Source organism: Syngnathus acus, chromosome 15 (genome assembly GCF_901709675.1).
Source record: "Syngnathus acus chromosome 15, fSynAcu1.2, whole genome shotgun sequence".
NCBI lineage: Eukaryota > Metazoa > Chordata > Actinopteri > Syngnathiformes > Syngnathidae > Syngnathus > Syngnathus acus.
In genome coordinates this window covers 102,124-119,188 of record NC_051100.1, presented here as the reverse complement: position 1 = coordinate 119,188, position 17,065 = coordinate 102,124, and the positions used below count along the sequence as shown (strand labels likewise).

General features: G+C 44.9%; 2 protein-coding genes and 1 long non-coding RNA gene across 4 annotated transcripts in view; 2 read left to right on the top strand and 1 right to left on the bottom strand.

Annotated features, from left to right (window-relative positions):
• Nucleotides 1-1,881: 1,881 nt before the first annotated feature.
• cdk1 (cyclin-dependent kinase 1) lies at nucleotides 1,882-4,514 on the top strand. The gene is made up of 8 exons (XM_037270868.1): nucleotides 1,882-1,967; nucleotides 2,362-2,400; nucleotides 2,576-2,732; nucleotides 3,001-3,124; nucleotides 3,404-3,574; nucleotides 3,668-3,831; nucleotides 3,890-4,031; nucleotides 4,284-4,514. Exons 2-8 carry the CDS (start codon nucleotides 2,364-2,366, stop codon nucleotides 4,398-4,400), a joined length of 912 nt encoding a protein of 303 aa, XP_037126763.1. The 5' UTR covers nucleotides 1,882-1,967; nucleotides 2,362-2,363; the 3' UTR covers nucleotides 4,401-4,514.
• Nucleotides 4,515-4,731: 217 nt separating this feature from the next.
• The window catches only part of vps8 (VPS8 subunit of CORVET complex), a 14,145-nt gene continuing 1,811 nt past the window's right edge, over nucleotides 4,732-17,065 (top strand). Inside the window, exons 1-42 of one of the 2 annotated variants that reach the window (XM_037270850.1) lie at nucleotides 4,733-4,891; nucleotides 5,242-5,310; nucleotides 5,495-5,625; nucleotides 5,997-6,093; nucleotides 6,445-6,477; nucleotides 6,656-6,710; nucleotides 6,785-6,909; nucleotides 7,131-7,217; nucleotides 7,386-7,453; nucleotides 7,700-7,853; nucleotides 7,932-7,991; nucleotides 8,072-8,179; nucleotides 8,326-8,406; nucleotides 8,730-8,900; nucleotides 9,012-9,086; nucleotides 9,206-9,241; nucleotides 9,335-9,425; nucleotides 9,515-9,561; nucleotides 9,639-9,728; nucleotides 9,908-9,954; nucleotides 10,314-10,536; nucleotides 10,608-10,697; nucleotides 11,043-11,094; nucleotides 11,165-11,207; nucleotides 11,310-11,382; nucleotides 11,523-11,642; nucleotides 11,943-12,014; nucleotides 12,314-12,433; nucleotides 12,640-12,696; nucleotides 13,128-13,210; nucleotides 13,729-13,813; nucleotides 13,890-13,988; nucleotides 14,337-14,426; nucleotides 14,684-14,730; nucleotides 14,807-14,951; nucleotides 15,097-15,186; nucleotides 15,310-15,477; nucleotides 15,585-15,633; nucleotides 15,963-16,045; nucleotides 16,289-16,369; nucleotides 16,435-16,604; nucleotides 16,795-17,017. In XM_037270850.1, the coding sequence (XP_037126745.1) occupies nucleotides 4,820-4,891; nucleotides 5,242-5,310; nucleotides 5,495-5,625; nucleotides 5,997-6,093; nucleotides 6,445-6,477; nucleotides 6,656-6,710; nucleotides 6,785-6,909; nucleotides 7,131-7,217; nucleotides 7,386-7,453; nucleotides 7,700-7,853; nucleotides 7,932-7,991; nucleotides 8,072-8,179; nucleotides 8,326-8,406; nucleotides 8,730-8,900; nucleotides 9,012-9,086; nucleotides 9,206-9,241; nucleotides 9,335-9,425; nucleotides 9,515-9,561; nucleotides 9,639-9,728; nucleotides 9,908-9,954; nucleotides 10,314-10,536; nucleotides 10,608-10,697; nucleotides 11,043-11,094; nucleotides 11,165-11,207; nucleotides 11,310-11,382; nucleotides 11,523-11,642; nucleotides 11,943-12,014; nucleotides 12,314-12,433; nucleotides 12,640-12,696; nucleotides 13,128-13,210; nucleotides 13,729-13,813; nucleotides 13,890-13,988; nucleotides 14,337-14,426; nucleotides 14,684-14,730; nucleotides 14,807-14,951; nucleotides 15,097-15,186; nucleotides 15,310-15,477; nucleotides 15,585-15,633; nucleotides 15,963-16,045; nucleotides 16,289-16,369; nucleotides 16,435-16,604; nucleotides 16,795-17,017 (3,960 nt within the window). In that variant the 5' untranslated portion in view covers nucleotides 4,733-4,819. Of the gene's footprint in view, nucleotides 4,892-5,241; nucleotides 5,311-5,494; nucleotides 5,626-5,996; nucleotides 6,094-6,444; nucleotides 6,478-6,655; nucleotides 6,711-6,784; nucleotides 6,910-7,130; nucleotides 7,454-7,699; nucleotides 7,854-7,931; nucleotides 7,992-8,071; nucleotides 8,180-8,325; nucleotides 8,407-8,729; nucleotides 8,901-9,011; nucleotides 9,087-9,205; nucleotides 9,242-9,334; nucleotides 9,426-9,514; nucleotides 9,562-9,638; nucleotides 9,729-9,907; nucleotides 9,955-10,313; nucleotides 10,537-10,607; nucleotides 10,698-11,042; nucleotides 11,095-11,164; nucleotides 11,208-11,309; nucleotides 11,383-11,522; nucleotides 11,643-11,942; nucleotides 12,015-12,313; nucleotides 12,434-12,639; nucleotides 12,697-13,127; nucleotides 13,211-13,728; nucleotides 13,814-13,889; nucleotides 13,989-14,336; nucleotides 14,427-14,683; nucleotides 14,731-14,806; nucleotides 14,952-15,096; nucleotides 15,187-15,309; nucleotides 15,478-15,584; nucleotides 15,634-15,962; nucleotides 16,046-16,288; nucleotides 16,370-16,434; nucleotides 16,605-16,794; nucleotides 17,018-17,065 lie in introns of both variants that reach the window. The other variant, XM_037270849.1, reaches the window with a different exon arrangement.
• LOC119134312 lies at nucleotides 5,530-5,835 on the bottom strand. The gene is made up of 2 exons (XR_005100300.1): nucleotides 5,765-5,835; nucleotides 5,530-5,645 (listed from the first exon to the last, which is right to left on the bottom strand). It is a non-coding gene; the product is annotated as an uncharacterized LOC119134312 (long non-coding RNA).

Sequence of the window (17,065 nt, the reverse complement as noted above, 5' to 3'; positions counted from 1 at the left end):
GATGCGCTGTAATTGCTTTATCTAATGGTCAAATCCTGTAACAACTCTGAAAAGCAGCCAGCACTGAAGTCTTAAAAAAAGTTAAATGGGAAATTATTCAGGGATGTTTTTTTTTTTTTTTGTGATGTCTTCATTAGGTCCATGGGATACTAATGAACAATGATGTTCTTTTGTACTAATTAAAACATTGTTTTCACCCATGAAGTAAAAACGGTTCCATTGTTTTTTCAAAAGATGAATGGTAAAAAAAATCAACCCAACAGCTCTATTAGGAAAGACAAATTGTTATTTTCGTGTTGACACATGAAGTGGATGCAGAATTTGTCTTGGCGGGCCAAATCTAATTCCACGACGTGGGCCAGAGATTGACACTAAAGCATTTAGTACATGTTATCAAATGCCCTTCACTGACTGCATCACCAGCAGACAAAAGGACAAACTTATCAGCAGTTTCTTGGCCCAAACAGCTGCATGACCATGATGGTGTCCCTGAGACCTGATGCTGAGATGCTACCTAATGCTGCACATGCTCAATATGGCCTAGCATTCTGAATTCATGTGTACAGTTCATGGTAATATACTGAATCAATTGTTTTGGTACACGTACATCTTAGCTGTCGATGGAAATCACAAATGTGGTTCCTTCCTGGGACCCAAACGCACGAAAATGAAATTTGTGTTGCCATCAATTGACTAAGGATAAATAATCGAATCAGCAGTGCAACGACTGACATAAATGTCAACGCACCCGAGTTCTTTTTGCTTGATGTGGAAGAAACGACGCAGAAAACTTGTAGTCGTGAGATCTAGGTGATAGGAGAAAGGATTGTTTTGGCAGGGACACCGAATTTGGCCTTGGTGAAGGTCTGCGCTCTCTACCGCACTATCAAAGGCAACATTTTTGATATGACATGTATATGTATGTACCTAACGAGTTGCTAAGGATGTCTTGCTCTGCAAAGATCAAACACAGTCCATTTGAATGTAAATTCAAATATTTCAGTCATATGTTTTGTACATCTAGATGACCATGAAATGAATTCGGCTTGGGGTCGTTGTGTTTTTGCAATGACAGTGACACGTGCTTGATACCCTACCTACATTCTCCTATCATACATAGTATGTGAGAGCATTGCGCGTGAGTGAGCAACAACAAAATAGCCCGCGTCGCATTTGGATGACGCGCGCGCCGTGCGACTGTTTGTGGCGTGCTTGCCAAATATTTCCCCCCGCCTGACTAAGCCTTTGAAGTCAAAGGAGAAAACCTGGTACGAAAATGGACTGCCGTTCAAAAACTGTTGATTGGCCACAGAAAGAGCCCGTTCACGAAGCAAAAATGCGCTACGTTCAGTTGACGTTCGTCCAAAACATGAACGAGCTCAGGAAATTTCCTCCATTGAACAGTGACAATAATAGTCTGTGAATGGTTGATGCAAATACTGAAGCCAACTTCTGATGCTACATGCAGGACCCTAGAGTGGAATGTGCACTTAGAACAAGCGACTTTGGGTTTTTGAAAAGCGCTATACAAATTTAATGAATTATAGAACAGCGTTAAAAAAAAAAAAAAAGTTGTTCGCAACTGTGGCAACGTAATGTGGCTTTCATTCTGCGTCACGTGATCTTCCTCCGGCGCGCTTGTACTACGGAACTTTATGTTATGTATAACGTTTTGCATAAATATACAATAGCATCCACAATGGGATCCGTGGGAAGAAAGATTGTTCAAAATAATAAGGGCCACGGTGATAAGAATCTTTCAGAACGAACGCCCATTCCTCGTGAGCACCGACAGGAACCGTTTTTGATAGGTACTTTTGAAATACGTCGCCTAAAGTCATTGGTCGATTTTGAATCTCACGTTGCTTCGCGTCTTATTCAAACCAGTCTGACTGCCAGTAGTCTGTCGGAGCGCACTGGAAGATAGAGCGTATTCAGCAAAAGGAGCAAAAATCTTCTCAAGTCAGGTAATGCTTGTTGCCACTGTTTAATCGACCATTTCACTCAGTCATTGTGATAGTTTGGTAGAAATGTGCCGTTTTGAGCTCGTATCAAACGGAGGTTTTCATCGTGGCTCTGCTAACGTTCGAGGCTAGAAGAATCAGAACGAACAAATAACAAAACAACGGACAAAAAGTGTATTTGGTTCACGTTTTGGAATAGCATGTGTTTTTGTAATCAAAGTGCCTGGGCCAGCGTCATTCAAACAGGTCGAATCCTTTCTAGGTTATGTCTTAGTGGCATGTTAACAATATACTACGTATCGCCAAGTCAAGTGTGAACCCTGACAAGATCGACGCAAAACTGCATGCAGTGTTGCGCCAGTCCTCATTCAAGTGTTATTTTCTCCCCCTCTGGCAGCAATGGACGATTATTTGAGAATCGAGAAAATTGGAGAAGGTTGGTAGAAATGTTTGATTGTTTGACCAGAAATTCAGTTTCATTCTTGTTTGTTGATTTGGTTAGATTGCATACTTACAGAATACACACAACCAGCAAGGCTCCCCAGCCTGATGACATTCACTTGACACAACGACTTCTCACCCCAGTCCCGTTTTATTTTCCCTCTCATTAGGCACCTATGGGGTGGTATACAGAGGCAAACACAAGGCCACTGGTCAAATTGTGGCAATGAAAAAGATCCGCTTGGAGAGTGAGGAGGAAGGGGTTCCCAGCACTGCGGTGAGAGAGGTCTCCTTGCTTCAGGAGCTCAAGCACCCAAATGTTGTAAGGTATGTATGTATGTATGTATGTATGTGTGCATGTATGCATGCATGCATGCTCACTGGGCGGCGACCCCTTAAAATGGCCGCTTCCACAAAGTGAAATTATTCACAGTGATGCAAATGCCCTTGAGGAGAGCACTTGCTCACTTTGCCGTGTCTATTTTGCTGTCTGTTTAAAAGTAGTTTCCCCAATGAATCTTTTCCAAATGGAGAGAGCAAAATGGCTAAATGTGCAGTCACACGGTGTTACTGAAAAGGCCCTTTGATTCGACAGACTCCTTGATGTCCTGATGCAAGAGTCTCGTCTCTATCTTATCTTTGAGTTCCTGTCCATGGACCTGAAGAAATACCTGGACTCCATTCCTTCTGGCCAGTACATGGAGCCCATGTTGGTCAAGGTAACGCTCCGTTTATAGCGCACGCTCCTTTCGTTTGGTCCGTGTTTCTCAATGTTGAACGAGTGCAGGCGCATTTCTTACGTTGGTTAGGGTCGAGGTATGCATAGCGAGGGTCGATAACAAATACTGTAGTGTGGGGGTGAAATGGTTTGATTTCCAAGAGCCCAAAGACAAAATGCAGTGAAGTTAGGAAAAAGCCACTGATATGACTATATGGTTCATTGACATAGGAACATCAGATATGCTGTACCTTTCATGTTCTTTCCCCTGCTTCTTCAGAGCTACCTCTACCAGATCTTAGAGGGCATCTATTTCTGTCATTGTCGTCGAGTCCTCCATCGAGACCTGAAGCCCCAGAACCTTTTGATTGACAACAAGGGAGTTATCAAACTGGCTGACTTTGGACTGGCTCGGGCCTTTGGTGTTCCCGTCAGGGTCTATACCCACGAGGTATATGTCACTTGAGGCTTTCCTCAGATCAACTGCAACTTGATGAACAGTCGTTGTGGTCTCCATGTTGCTAAGTACTCCGTCTGTTTCCAGGTAGTGACCCTTTGGTATCGAGCTCCCGAGGTTCTCCTGGGCTCCCATCGATATTCAACTCCCGTCGACGTTTGGAGCGCCGCCACCATCTTTGCTGAACTGGCCACTAAGAAGCCACTGTTTCAAGGAGACTCTGAAATAGACCAGCTTTTTAGAATTTTCAGGTAGTGTCCTAAGTAGTCGCAAGTGTGCTTTCCTTTAATACCCATTGTTTGTTTGTAGGACACTGGGAACGCCAGATAACATTGTTTGGCCTGACGTGGAAAGCCTGCCTGACTATAAAAGCACTTTTCCCAAATGGAAGCCTGGCAACCTCGCGTCAATGGTGAAAAACCTGGATAAGAATGGGCTGGACCTACTCAAAGTAAGTCTTATATTCAGAGAAAAGGCTCACATTCTCAGACCTGCATATTGTACCAAACTATTTGCCTGAATAACATACAGCACACAACACTGGTTGTTTGTTCATGAGTTAAAGTAAGATCCATGAGTAAGTCATGACGCTTTGGCAATAAAACATTGCAGCAGCGCACGTGTAGCCGGCTGATGATGCGGTCATGACATTTGACCGTTTCAAAATGCAATCAACTGTAACGCCTTCTCCTTTTATTGACAGAAAATGTTGGCATACAATCCTCCCAAAAGAATTTCAACCCGCGAGGCCTTGACTCATCCTTATTTTGACGATTTGGACAAGACGAGCCTCCCCTCGGCCAACATCAAGAAAACCTAACTTCCTTTTAAATATAGTCATGTTTACCCTGTAATACTTTTGTGTGACAGTCCTGAACATTTGGTGTTTGTCATCCTTCTCAATAAAGCAATATTTACTGTCATCTCACAGAAACGGTTTGTGGTTGCTATCGGCGTTGAAATTGGAAAACCACCAAACAATAACTAAAGATAACATACAACAAAATACAACGGCAGCAAACGGGAAACACCCAAAAAGAAAACGATGGGGCGGATGGGCAAACTTCCTTCGTTCCTGTTTCTCGAGGGATTGAAACTCCTGTCCGTTAGGTGGCGCTAGTGCACCTGAATGTTTTTTTTTTTTTTTTGTCAACCGCCGGTCCAATTCATAGACCAGAAGAGACGAGGAAGCATATTCGTGGAAAATGAAAAGTGTGCAGCAACTGACCCCATTTCAACATGTCGGAATCTTTGGACGCTGGCGCTTTACTCTCTTCATCCTCGCCGCTTGATCCAATGGATGAGGGAGTGGTAAGGCAAACAAATATTTCAGTGTAGCTACACACACACACACACACACAGAGAATGTGGGAAAACGTTGTTTTTCTGCTCTCTTATGATGGACGTGTTTAATCAAATGAGTTGAGTTGCACAACATTTAGCACAACTGTCTCTTGTGTATTCAACATTTTGATACCCATTTAATTGTCCGTAGTGACAATAAATCGCAAAACATGGTGAAAATAGCACGTTTGGCGAATGACTGAGAACCAAACAATACGTACAGGAGGGTGATTACATCATACACAAAGGCTCAACACATTTCAGTTGGCGAGTGATATCTAACAGTGCCTCTCTCATTACTGTTTCTTTCTCTTGAGATTGATGATAAGGAATTCGACATTCCCCAAGTAGACACACCTCCCACCTTGGAGAGCATCCTCAATGAGGTGAAGTATTACTTTTCATTTCAGTCTTGTTGTTATGATCATAAAGAGATGCCAATCTTCTCACCTCTTTCACCAAGACAAAGTAGATTGATTATGTTGAATCAAAAACATTTGTCACTCATGTCAGTAAAGGCAAAATAGAAACCGTGTACTCCCATCCCCCCACCCCCCTATGGCATTGCAGCTGGAGGATGAGGAGGAGCCATTTGTGCTGGAAGATACGTGTGTGCTGAATACTGAAAATATTGATGCTCATTCCTGCGATACTGCTTCTCTTGCCAGCTCTGACAGTGGGGACCCGGCTCACTTCAAACGGCACGAATTACGCACGCACACTCACACGGGCGCGCGCGCACACACACACACACACACACACACACACACACACACACACACACACACACACACACACACACACACACACACACACACACACACACACACACACACACACCACACACACACACACACACACAAAAGACACACTTGCATGTTTTGAAGTTGCTTGCAGTATGTACTTTTATACACAGTGCATACAGAATAAATGAAAGTATCACAACTGCACATACTGTATTGTACATCAAAAAGATCTAAATGTGCTCCATCGAAAAATGTGGCGCGCCATTTTTTCCAGACGCGTGTGCGTTAACGCTGTTTTGTGAATCTTAAAATGGCCTGGCTTGAAGGAAGAAGAAGGCAGGGGAATGGAAAGCGGCCATTCATGGATCGGTTCTACGACACAGCGTACTTCAGGGCATTTCTGCGCAGATCGTCTCCGCTGCGGTAATATTTCGGCACGCTCGCTCGCATTCATCATCGACAATCGAAGCGAAGAGAAAGAGAGTACAGGTTGTGCCGTGTCAGTGTTGACGTGCTTTCAAAATTGCTCTTGTCAATTATTCATGACAACGATTTTCATGATCAAAATGAATCGATGAATAGAAATCATTGACAAATTGATTTGAAAATCTCGGTGACGACCCTACTCGGTTGTGCATCGGTGTCTGTTTTCTACTAGTTGCTGGAGCTTTGGGGAAACAACGGAATGTGTTGACTTGATTTGAGTTGATCATTTTGCAAAATGCATCGCAGAACAACTGCTTGACTAAAGACAGCATTTGTATCTTTCCTCAGGACAAGGTTGATGCTGGGTTACCAACTGCGATAGTGAGTATGGGGAGCTCATTTGGGAACGCGTGCACGTCGTGAGCAACTGAATCCCACCCACATGGTTGAATTTGAGGGGAAATACACTTGTGAATTTGCTGCCTAGTTGTCTGTTCGCAGGATTTGCTCACGAATCGATTTGACGTTTTGTGTACGGTATGGTGTCTGTCGTCTTCAGACGCTTGCCGGCGTGATTGTGGTGGGAACATCTCACGGTCTGGCTTTGGTCTTTGGTAAGGCAAATCCAGATTTGTCATTTTGAATTTCCTGAGCTTGGCTTTGACGCCGCTTGAACTCTGGTCTCCAGATAACAACCAAGCGTTGAGACTGTGTCTTGGAACAAAAACGACGGGTGCAGAGTTTGGCGCAATCTCTGCCCTCAGCATCAACAACGATTGCTCAAGACTTCTCTGTGGCTTTGCCAACGGACAGGTACAATCCCAATCATTTTTGGGCTCGTCAAATCACAAGCTAGCAGGCGTACGTTTGGTTAAGTCGCAATTTAGTAAGCTGGTGCCATTGTCTGTCGGAATAGCCTTCCTGAAGCTCGGAGTCAACAAAAGAACAAAACCAAACCATTTGTTGTTGGTGTTGTTGTTACGATTGACCATTGTAGCGTGCTAATAATTGCTCTGTGTGTTCTTCTTCCTAAGATGACCATGTGGGATCTGGCCAACGGGAAACTTCTTCGAACTATCACAGACGCGCACCCTCCGGGCACAGCGATTCTTCACGTGAAGGTAAGCGGCTGTGGAGAAAAACCATGCGCTCCGTTTTGTCTGCACGAGAGGGAATGTTCAAACATGTCAGCAGTAGTTGCAAGCAGCGGCCAATCATTTCCGTGCCAATGTCAATTGTTGATGGCTTATTTTGGCTTTGATCACGTGTTCCCTTCTTTTTGCTCCAAGTTCACCGATGACCCAACTCTGGCAGTATGCAGTGATAGCGGTGGATCCGTTTTTGAGCTGGCTTTCAGGTCAACGGACGTCTTTGACCCGTTTACGTAGTCATGATACGCAATGGTGGCATGCTCTCACCACAGCTGTGGCAAAGCACTTTATAGCGCATCTAGCAACATCAGAGCATTTGTATCATGTGATGTGACTTGAATATTACGGTCCTCGGATTACGTCGCTAAATCCAGAATGCATTTTGAAAGCAAGCTTCCTAATCGCCAAGATGTGCAAGCTTGATCTGAAAACAATATTTGCCTTGCTTCCAGGAGAGTCATGGGCATGCGTTCGTGTGACTCGAGATGTCTCTTCAGTGGGTCCAAAGGGGAAGTTTGCTGTATTGAACCGTTGCGCGCGTATCCAGACTTCAGCGAGCACCCGATATGCCATTATTCTATGTTGGCTTTGGCTTCCCTCACAAAGGTACGCGGCGCCTAACCCTCCTCGTGGTCATTTCAAACACCGAGCGAGCCGCTTCAGCGTGCTTTTTTTTCCCTGCAGATTCTGGTTATTGGACTCAAGCCCTCCCTCAAAGTTTGGATGACCTTTCCCTACAGCAAGGTCAGATTCTCCCATGTAATTGTACACATGTATGCAAAAGAAGCACGATAGCAATGAGTTTGTCTTGTCTTTGCGTCTAGTCGGAACCATCCAGCGTCCCGCAGCTTGCGTGGCACTTTGTGTCTGTCCAAATGGCCGTCCACCCGTTCTTAGCTTTTTCTAAAGGAGATACCGTCCACTTTCTCATGGTATGTACGCAAGTCCCTCAAGCCACAGTCTCCTCACCATGTATTCATTTTTGGACGTGACTATATTTCTGGGTGTCTTCATTTTTTACTTGTCCAGTTATTGCAGCATCTTTGCCAGTGCTCCTTGTTTTGATATGCATTCCTAGATCAAAAGAGAGGAGATGGGTGCCATCCATGTCATCAAACAGAGACATATTCATCTCAGCTGTGATATTATCAGTTTGAATGTAAGTAGCAACCTCGGTCTAACACAAATCCCGGCCAATTGTTGGTCTTTTCAAAGTAGATGGATAGATAGTATTGATCATGCTTGACTCGTGACATGTAATGGCAATTAAGATCGAGATGACAAATGTCATGGACGGCTCTAGGGACCAGATCCTTTCAATTATTTGACTCGCCCACCGTACAATGGATGCTTTCTAAAAGCTCTTGCTGAGCTGTAAAGCAAGGTGCATTTCCTGTATGTATCATTTATTGACTTTTGTGCCTTTCCTGTATGTGTCGTTTATTGACTTTCTCTCTCTCTCTCTCTCCATTTTACTTTGAGTGGATCAACGGTCGCACTTTAGTCCTGGTCGACAGCCACGAGAAGCTCCAGGTTGTGGACCGTCCCAGTCAGGAGATTTTGGAGATTTTGGACTTGGAGCAGGTGCAGCTGGTATACAACAGCCGCCATTTCAAATCGCTGGCCACAGGAGGAAATGTTTCCCGGGCTTTGGTGAGACAAATCGAGGGCATAAAGTTGCAATGAGTGATTGATAGCGAGGTTGCCTTGAATTGGATTTACTATGTATGTATTCATTTGGCTCCCATTTCTTTTGTATTCCAGGCTTTAGTTGGAGAAAAGGCTTGCTACCAGTCCATTTCAAGCTATGCAGGACAGATGGTCTGTTTGGGCACCAAGGTACGTACTCTTTTGGAGTCCCGGCCGGCATTTGTAAATCGACACCATCACGCGGTGGTAGCCATGAGGTCACCGTTAACGTTGACTGCTGAGTCTTTCCCATTGCTCTTTTGTTTCAGTCAGCCCATTCCATGACGCTCAGAACCTGGAGAGAGGTAACTTTTATTATTATTATTTTTTTTCTTTCTTCTCCCCTTTGTTGTCCGCTGTGGTTCTTCTCTCACTTGATTTTCTCTCCGCGTATGCAGCGCATCGACTGTTTGTTGAAGCAGGAACATTTTGTTGAAGCTCTCTCGCTGGCCTGGTCCTTCCATGAGCGAACAGCTAAGGCTGTGATTGGTGAGTGCTCATGATAACAAATGAAAGTCTTGTCGCAAAATGCTCACACGGATGACGATCATGTTAACGGTGTCGTGTGTTTCCTCCAGGCTTGTGTGGAGATCCTGTGAAAAGAAAGGGGATTGTCGGTGACAAGGTATGCGTAGAAAAGCCTCATTGCAGATGTGTCAGCTATGGACTTCAGTTGGATGGTAACTGTGTGTGTTGCCGGAGATGGTGGAGACACTGCTGCTCTTTGCTGATCACGCCATGAACAAGTGCCCCGAACAAGGCAGAATCCAAGTGATGGAGCAACATTTTCACGTAAGCCCGTTCCAGACTCTACTGTAGTCGTACGCCGTCCTGAAAACAAATGCTACGCTTAGGTGGCTGCTTTTTGTCCCCGATAAATGTCGTGTGACGCCTTTGGGACATTTTGATAGGGTAGCTCCCACACTTTGATTGTGCATGTTGACTGTCAATTCTTGTCTGTTTCTGTTCAGGATGTGATTCCTATACTGATCGATTTCTGCCTGTTGTTACAAAGGCCGTAAGTATTTTGGATACGGTACATCATTGCAAGCGCGACCGCTAATGTCAGGATAGATGTTGGCAAAATACACACAGTGTTGGTAGCCCTGTGGTCGTGGAAGAGAAATCCACAGTCAATGAACTTGATGGAAATTGACTGGAAATGCAGCCCTGATGAAAATCAGATCGGCTCCAATTTTCCATCATTTCAAAGCAGCATTTCAAGCGGCACCCACTTTGTGCCGTCGAGAACCCGGGTAGGGGGAAAGTGGGCAATTGGAAGTGCGTCTTTAATGTTCTTATTTCTCTATTTATTTCGTGTCAATCATTTGGACCCCTCTTGTGACTGTCCGGTAAATATGTGTGTTTTGCTTTTAGCGATCTACTATTTGAGCAGCTTTACGCCGGGCTCGCCGAGAACGTGGTCGCCAAGGGTGTTTTCCTGGAATCGCTGGAGTCCTATGTGGTTACGGAGCGACTCGGTCACCTCCCCACGCCTATTCTGAAGGATCTCCTGGCCCATTACCACAGCAATGCTTTGATGGACAACTTGGAGAGATGCATCGTCCGTCTGGACGTCACAAGCCTGGATATACAGCAGGTGTGGAAGAGCGTGCAATTGTCGTCGTCGTCGCTGCGTTCCCCTCAAATGGAATTCAATGTGTGTTCAAGGTGGTTCAAATCTGTTGGGAAAACCAACTGTACGATGCTATGATCTACGTGTTCAACAGTGGCATGAATGACTACATCACACCAATGGAGGTACTCAAGAAAACTCTTGTCGTCAAGTAGTCGGGTGGCTTTGGAATACAAACGTTACGAAGCCGGCATCTGATGTTTGGGTTCGGGTTTTTATTTTGCTTGTGGGTGACCTTTATCAGATTGTTTTTGGACAGTTCCTTTTGCTTGGGCTGACTTTCATGTACAGCTTTTGCAATGAGAGCCAGGTTAGGGTATATCAAGCATCAAGCGGACATTTGTGGTCATTCAGCAACACAAGACGGTTCCTTCAAACGACGTCATCTTTCGTAGTCGTATCCAGAGATTGAAACGCCTCCGTTCCTGTTCTGAAAAGGAGGAACACAAAATGCTGACCTCTTGTTTCAGAAACTTTTTGCTGTGATTGGTCCACCGCTTCGGGAGGGAAGGAGCTTAACAGGTCAGCTTCTTTCTGCAACTCATTTGTATAGGACGGATATAGTCCTAATACTTGGCTTGATTTTGAACAGCTGAACAAGTGGTGATGGGAAACAAACTTTTGGTGTACATCAGGTAAGCCAAGATTGGGTCGTTGAATGGCGGCTTTTTGTGACGTAAAAATCCATTTTGAAGCTGGATCCATGTGTGTTTTTTTTTTTTTTTTTGTGGGTGAAGTTGTTGTCTGGCAGGAAGAGCATATCCCCTGGGAAACATCCCCGAGGATCTTGTGGTTCAGGTCAAGATTCAGGTATCAAACCGTCAGCCCCATTGAACAATGGAGAGGCACGCACCGTGCTCCGTGCTCCGTGCTCGGACCATGAAATGTGCACTTTTATTTTGTAGTCAAGAGGAAGTGGCATATAATACGCAGCTCTCTGTGTTTGTCAGGTATTTGAGTACCTGATTGTGCTCCACACAGGGGAGTCCTCATCCTCATCTGATGCTTACCCTCTTATTCGTACCCTCCTCCACTTTGACACTCGAGAATTCCTTAATGTGCTCGCCATGGTGAGTTTTCCCTCAATGCTGTGTGGTGAATAGGGCTTTTGGGTGAGTTTTCCCTCAATGCTACGTGGCGAATATGGCTTTTTGGTGTTTGTCCGAGAGCTCGTTTACTAGGGCTCATTTACTCGAGCCAGCGGGCCCCCCGGCAGAAGAGACTAAAGAGAGTCGGGGGGGACCTTGAGCGGAGCTCGTTCCTGTGTCCACAGCCGTTCGTAGCTGTGGCCGTGGCAAAGCCAGAAACTCTGGAGGAAATTCTCATCTGGAGGCGCTGATGAGGAGTAACGCTTGCTTTCTTCTTTCTAGACATTTGAAGACTTTCAAAATGACAAGCAAGCCATCGAGTACCAGCAGAGGATAGTGGACATTTTACTTCAGGTAAAATGATACGTGCGTGTACAGGGTTCTCGAGACGAACGCAATCTTATCACTTTCTCAGTAAACATCAAAACAATCTTAATGAGGGTGAATTTGGATCTATTTCACACTTTGTATGGGCAGCATAAGATTCTTTTGTTCGAAAACGGGCATGTGGATACGCAAGGCGATTGTATCAGCTATAGATTTCACGCAGAGTCAAATAAATGTTCAATATTAAATGACAGCTCCTTTGTTCATCAATCAAAGCTGGTCTGCTTTGACATGAATGTTGATGCTTTTGCTCCAATGTGCTCCAGGTGATGGTGGACAACCCAGACTTTACACCGTGCCAGGTGGGCGGCCTTTTTGCCTTTTTGGCCCGGCAGCTGTCCAAACCGGACAACACGCTTTTCGTCAACAGAAGATTATTTGATCAGGTAAGCTGTTTCGTTCAAAAGCACTCGATTTCTTCGAATGAGCAAAGAAATACAAACAGTGGTTCCAAAATTGGTTAAAAAAAAAAGTTAGGAATTTATCACTTTCAGTTGGATAACTTGAGATCTTAAGTTGAACACGCGTGATTTGCCTCCAGCCAGCCAGCCAGATTTGCATTGGTCATTGCTCTCTATGATATTGGTTTTAGGTGTTGGAATTCCTCTGCAGACCAGACGACGTCTCTCGACACGCTGAACGACAGCAGGTTTGAATCAAGCAAAGAATTGAATGGAAAATATTCACCGTAACGCTCGAGAATGTGTGCTCACAGATATTTCAGACCTAGGTTCACGTCACACTGAATAGAAGACCACATTTGTCGTATGTGACGCGCATTGAGGAAGAAAGCCCTTGACGAATGACTTTGCAGCCATTCCAAACTTAGAACGTATCCTGCCAATTGCAGCTTTAAAGCAGAGAAGATGCCAACTAGCACAGGACAATCAATAAGTGAAGAAAATCACACATGACATTTTTAGATTTGTTTTGATGACCTTTGGGGTCTGCACGATGATCATTCTCAAAAATAGTTTTTTTTTTTTTTTTACATTTTTTCCCGACTAGTCCTTGCTTCTAGACAAGAAAGGAACGTTGTTTTGCTATATTGCTATGTTTGATTCTTTTCTTGTTTTCAAGGTTCTGCTGCAGCTGCTCCAGGTTGGAGGAGTGGTCCAGTTTGATGAAGAAAAGCTGTTGACTTTGTCGCAGAGAGCCACGTTGTGAGTACTTCACTGGTTCTTCTATATCAAACAATTTGTTTTAGGTTCATTTACCTGACATGTTTCGGCGGATCCTTCCACCTTCATCAGAGTGTCACTGATGTGATTGTGACGCGTCTTTATCAGCTGATCACAATCACATCAGTGACACTCTGATGAAGGCGGAAGGATCCGCCGAAACATGTCAGGTAAATGAACCTAAAACAAATTGTTTGATATAGAAGAACCAGTGAAGTAATTGAAAAAGAAAAAACAAGATGAACTTAGTACAACTATCACGTTGTGAGTAGCTGACCAAAACTACGTTTGCATCACCATAGCCATACTCAGAAGGAAATGCACGCTAGAGGAAAAAGAACAAATACAATCAAGTGGCATTAAATACTGCAATGAAACCGTAGCATTCGTGTGACAAAACGCTTTCCTCGGCAAGCAGACGTTACATATTATGGCCAATACTTTGGCGTCAATGAAACCGTTTGCAAGTCTATTGTTTTTGTGCGTGCCTTCCAATCCAGCTACCAAATTTTGGAATTTCTCTACGAGAAGAAACGTATGTACGACAAGACCATTGACTGCTACCTAAAAGACCCTCTGAGAAAGGTCAGAAAAGATAGCTGGAATGGATGGAGAGCCAGCCCTTTCCAACGTACGTGTGTGTGTCTTTGCGTACATGAAGGGCGAGATCTTCAGCTATATGGAGCAACTGATGTCCATGTCAAGCCACACATCCCAGGAGAAAGAGACCATGAAGAAGAAAACGCTCCGACACATTCAGGTCAGCGAATGTGCCTTGTTGATTCAAAATACCTATGATTGCCAATCATGCAATGGGAAAAACCCCAAATCATTTTGACATCACTGGACTCTACCTGAAGAAGTGCAACCCTGCGCGTGTGCGCGTGCGCCTGTCCCATTGGTCAGAAGGCTCGCTCTTACATCAGGGAATGGCAAAAAACAGAAGTTCGACAACAACTTTTTGTCTCTGTGTAAATAGCCCTGGTTTGACCTTATCACGGTACACACGTCATTTTGATTTTTCAAGTGGAGTGCGTGCAAATGATGGCGCTACTTTTGTCCAACTTTGCTCTTTTTAACCAATGTACGTACACACGTATGTTAACAGGATCTGATCATCTTTGATACGAGCAAATCCGCCGACCTGGTTGTGTGTCACTTTGCTGAAGAAGTGGATCAAATTCTTTGCGCTCTTCCGGTATGTGCACGCAAATGATTTTGTCATTTGTCTGCCGCATCAGTCACAAACAACCCAATCAATATTTGCAAAGTGAACACACCAATTGAAGGAAGCATTTTGAGAAGACTTCACTTGTGGTCTTTTAAAGCATTTCAAGAGAGTGTCAAATGGTGGAAATTAGGTTTGACCGAGTGCAGTACATGTTGGTCAAATCATCTGATGTCAAGCTTACAATAGTCTTTTGTGTGTGTGTGTGTGTGTGTCTCTTCCTACAGGATGGCAAGCTGCTTTTCAACTTTTTGACCTCATTCATGGAGTCATGGTTTGCTGGCTGTCGTACAAAGCTTTCCCGGCCATCTTTGTTTTGTGTCACCGACAACTTGTTTGGTCTTTCTTAGGGAGCGTCATTATCCAGGCACCAGCCTTCCTCTGGAACATGATCTTCACACGCGTCTGCTGGACTTACTGTGCCGCTTTGCCCCTCAACAGCTCTTGGCTTTCCTTCAAAGCTCACAGCAGTACAGATTGGAGGAAGCGATTCAAGTACGACAATCTGTCTTGATTGGTGTGAAATGTTGTGTTGGCCTTGCTCTCCCTGCAATTGGGAGAAAATCTCGTCCTCATCCAAATTCGCGGAGCAAAGGTGTAGGCGGGAGATTCCAATTGACTTGTCTCATTCTTTGTTTAGATCACGGAGAAGTACCGTCACAGCGAAGCCACAGCCTATCTGCTTGAGAAGAAGGGAGACTGCAATGGAGCCTTTGCAGTTTTGTTGGAGGTACGTCGTCCATTTAGACTTGTGATAGGAATCTGTTAAGTTCATTTACTGAGTTCCTGTGGGAAAGCATCGATTGAAGCAAAATTGTGAAAACAATTCTCCGCCTCAACTCTCCCTTGATAGGCGTTCAAAGAGCAGCTTTCACTACTGACCGCTGACACCAGCAGAGGGCCGAAGGAAGACGACAAAGAAAACCAGTCCGTGGTATTGAAGAGCGTGGAACATTCCCTCGATACCATCGTTGCTTTGGGTCGGCGCAACTCCAAGAAACTCCAGCAGCCGCAAATCAAGGTCATTTCTCTTACTGTCAAGAAAGCGCAAGTACCACTTTGGGCTGCAGAGAGCAGTGAGCTTGCCTTGCTTGTTATGTTTCACTGCTCTTTTTTTCTTCCATTCAGGAGCTGTGGTTTTCATTATTGGAGACAATGATGACTCCCCAGAAACAGGGTAAAGCAGCTCACTCATCCACTACTTTGTTGCGTTACTTTGGCCCACAGTACGTAACGTGTGAGCTACACTCAAACGTCACAGGGGCAGGCGTACTGTGAAGACCACATGCTGGAAGTATATACGTACATACTGGAGAATTCTAGGTATTACCAAAGCATGGTTAAGCACCGCTGCCCGACATCATTTGGCAAAACGGATCTTTTTTCAGGCTGACGTTATTTTACAAAACGTATGCTCGCCATTCTCCTGAACAGCGGCGAATTTGGAAAGGCTTTGGCTCCACATCGGTTCTTGTCAATGCAGCATTTTGTGCTTGCCTTTTGCAGTCTTAAAGGATCTGACAATGAACGTTCTCAACAGTATGAGCAGCTTGGTTTCAATGCCTGCTATCATCCAGCAGATACTGCAGGTTTGTGCATTTGTACCTTGACCACAATAGCCGACTTTGTCATGTTTCAATCGAAGCATTGCTAGCTGTCGGAGTTCCAATCCCATTTCATTCTTCATATGAACGCCGCACGATGTGCAAGCGGAGCTGAATGAGAATGACCCTGGTAGGGCAAACATGAGGGAGCAGACAAAGTGTGGCTGGCACAAGGACTCGAGGCTTGGTGCTGCCACTTGCCATCTGACCAAAGCTCTTGTCTAACAGAGTCCCGTTTATGAGAAAGGACAACTTGCAGAGATCCAAGTCCTTATCCTTGGAATGCTTGACACCTTCAACTATGAACAGGTAAGTGGACACGTGGAGGGCAAGGCTTTGTCCTATACATACCTCATTGGTGTTTTGTGTTCCAGACTTTATTTGAAACAACAACGAGTCTGTTAAATCATGACCTGCACTGGTCCTTGGCTCATCTGCGCACGGCCGTCACAAAGGGACTCCACCCCAGACAAGACTACTGCAACATTTGCCTGCAACAGTACAAGAGGTGGCAGGACCCAGCTGAGCAGATCCTTTTATTTAGGTAGCCCAATGTCAAATGACATACGGACATAGATAGGTACATTAGTGTTGCCACTGGAGAGCCAAAGCTCCATTTTACACGCTAACCCTAACCTAACTAGCCGAGGGGCTAGCGAATGTGCCGTGATCCTACGTGAAGCGTAAATCTGAAATGACGTTCTCAATAGTAATGCATCTGTCTGTCTTCTCAGCTGTGGTCACCTATACCACATTCAGTGCATGCAGCAGCAGCAAACTATGGACTGTGGCTTGGGAGGTGCTTCAGAGCAGCAGCAGCAGCGGCGGCGGCAGCAGCAGGAGCAGCAGCAGCAGCAGCAGCAGCAGTGGAGCTGCTACAAGTGTTCCACCATCCATCGAGGAAAAGGCGGACAGTATAGTGTACCAAAGAGAGTTCGGAGTACATCCCTTGCACAGGTCTGTATTTGAGGCTGTGCCATGAAAAATGCACCCAAAAGCATGGCC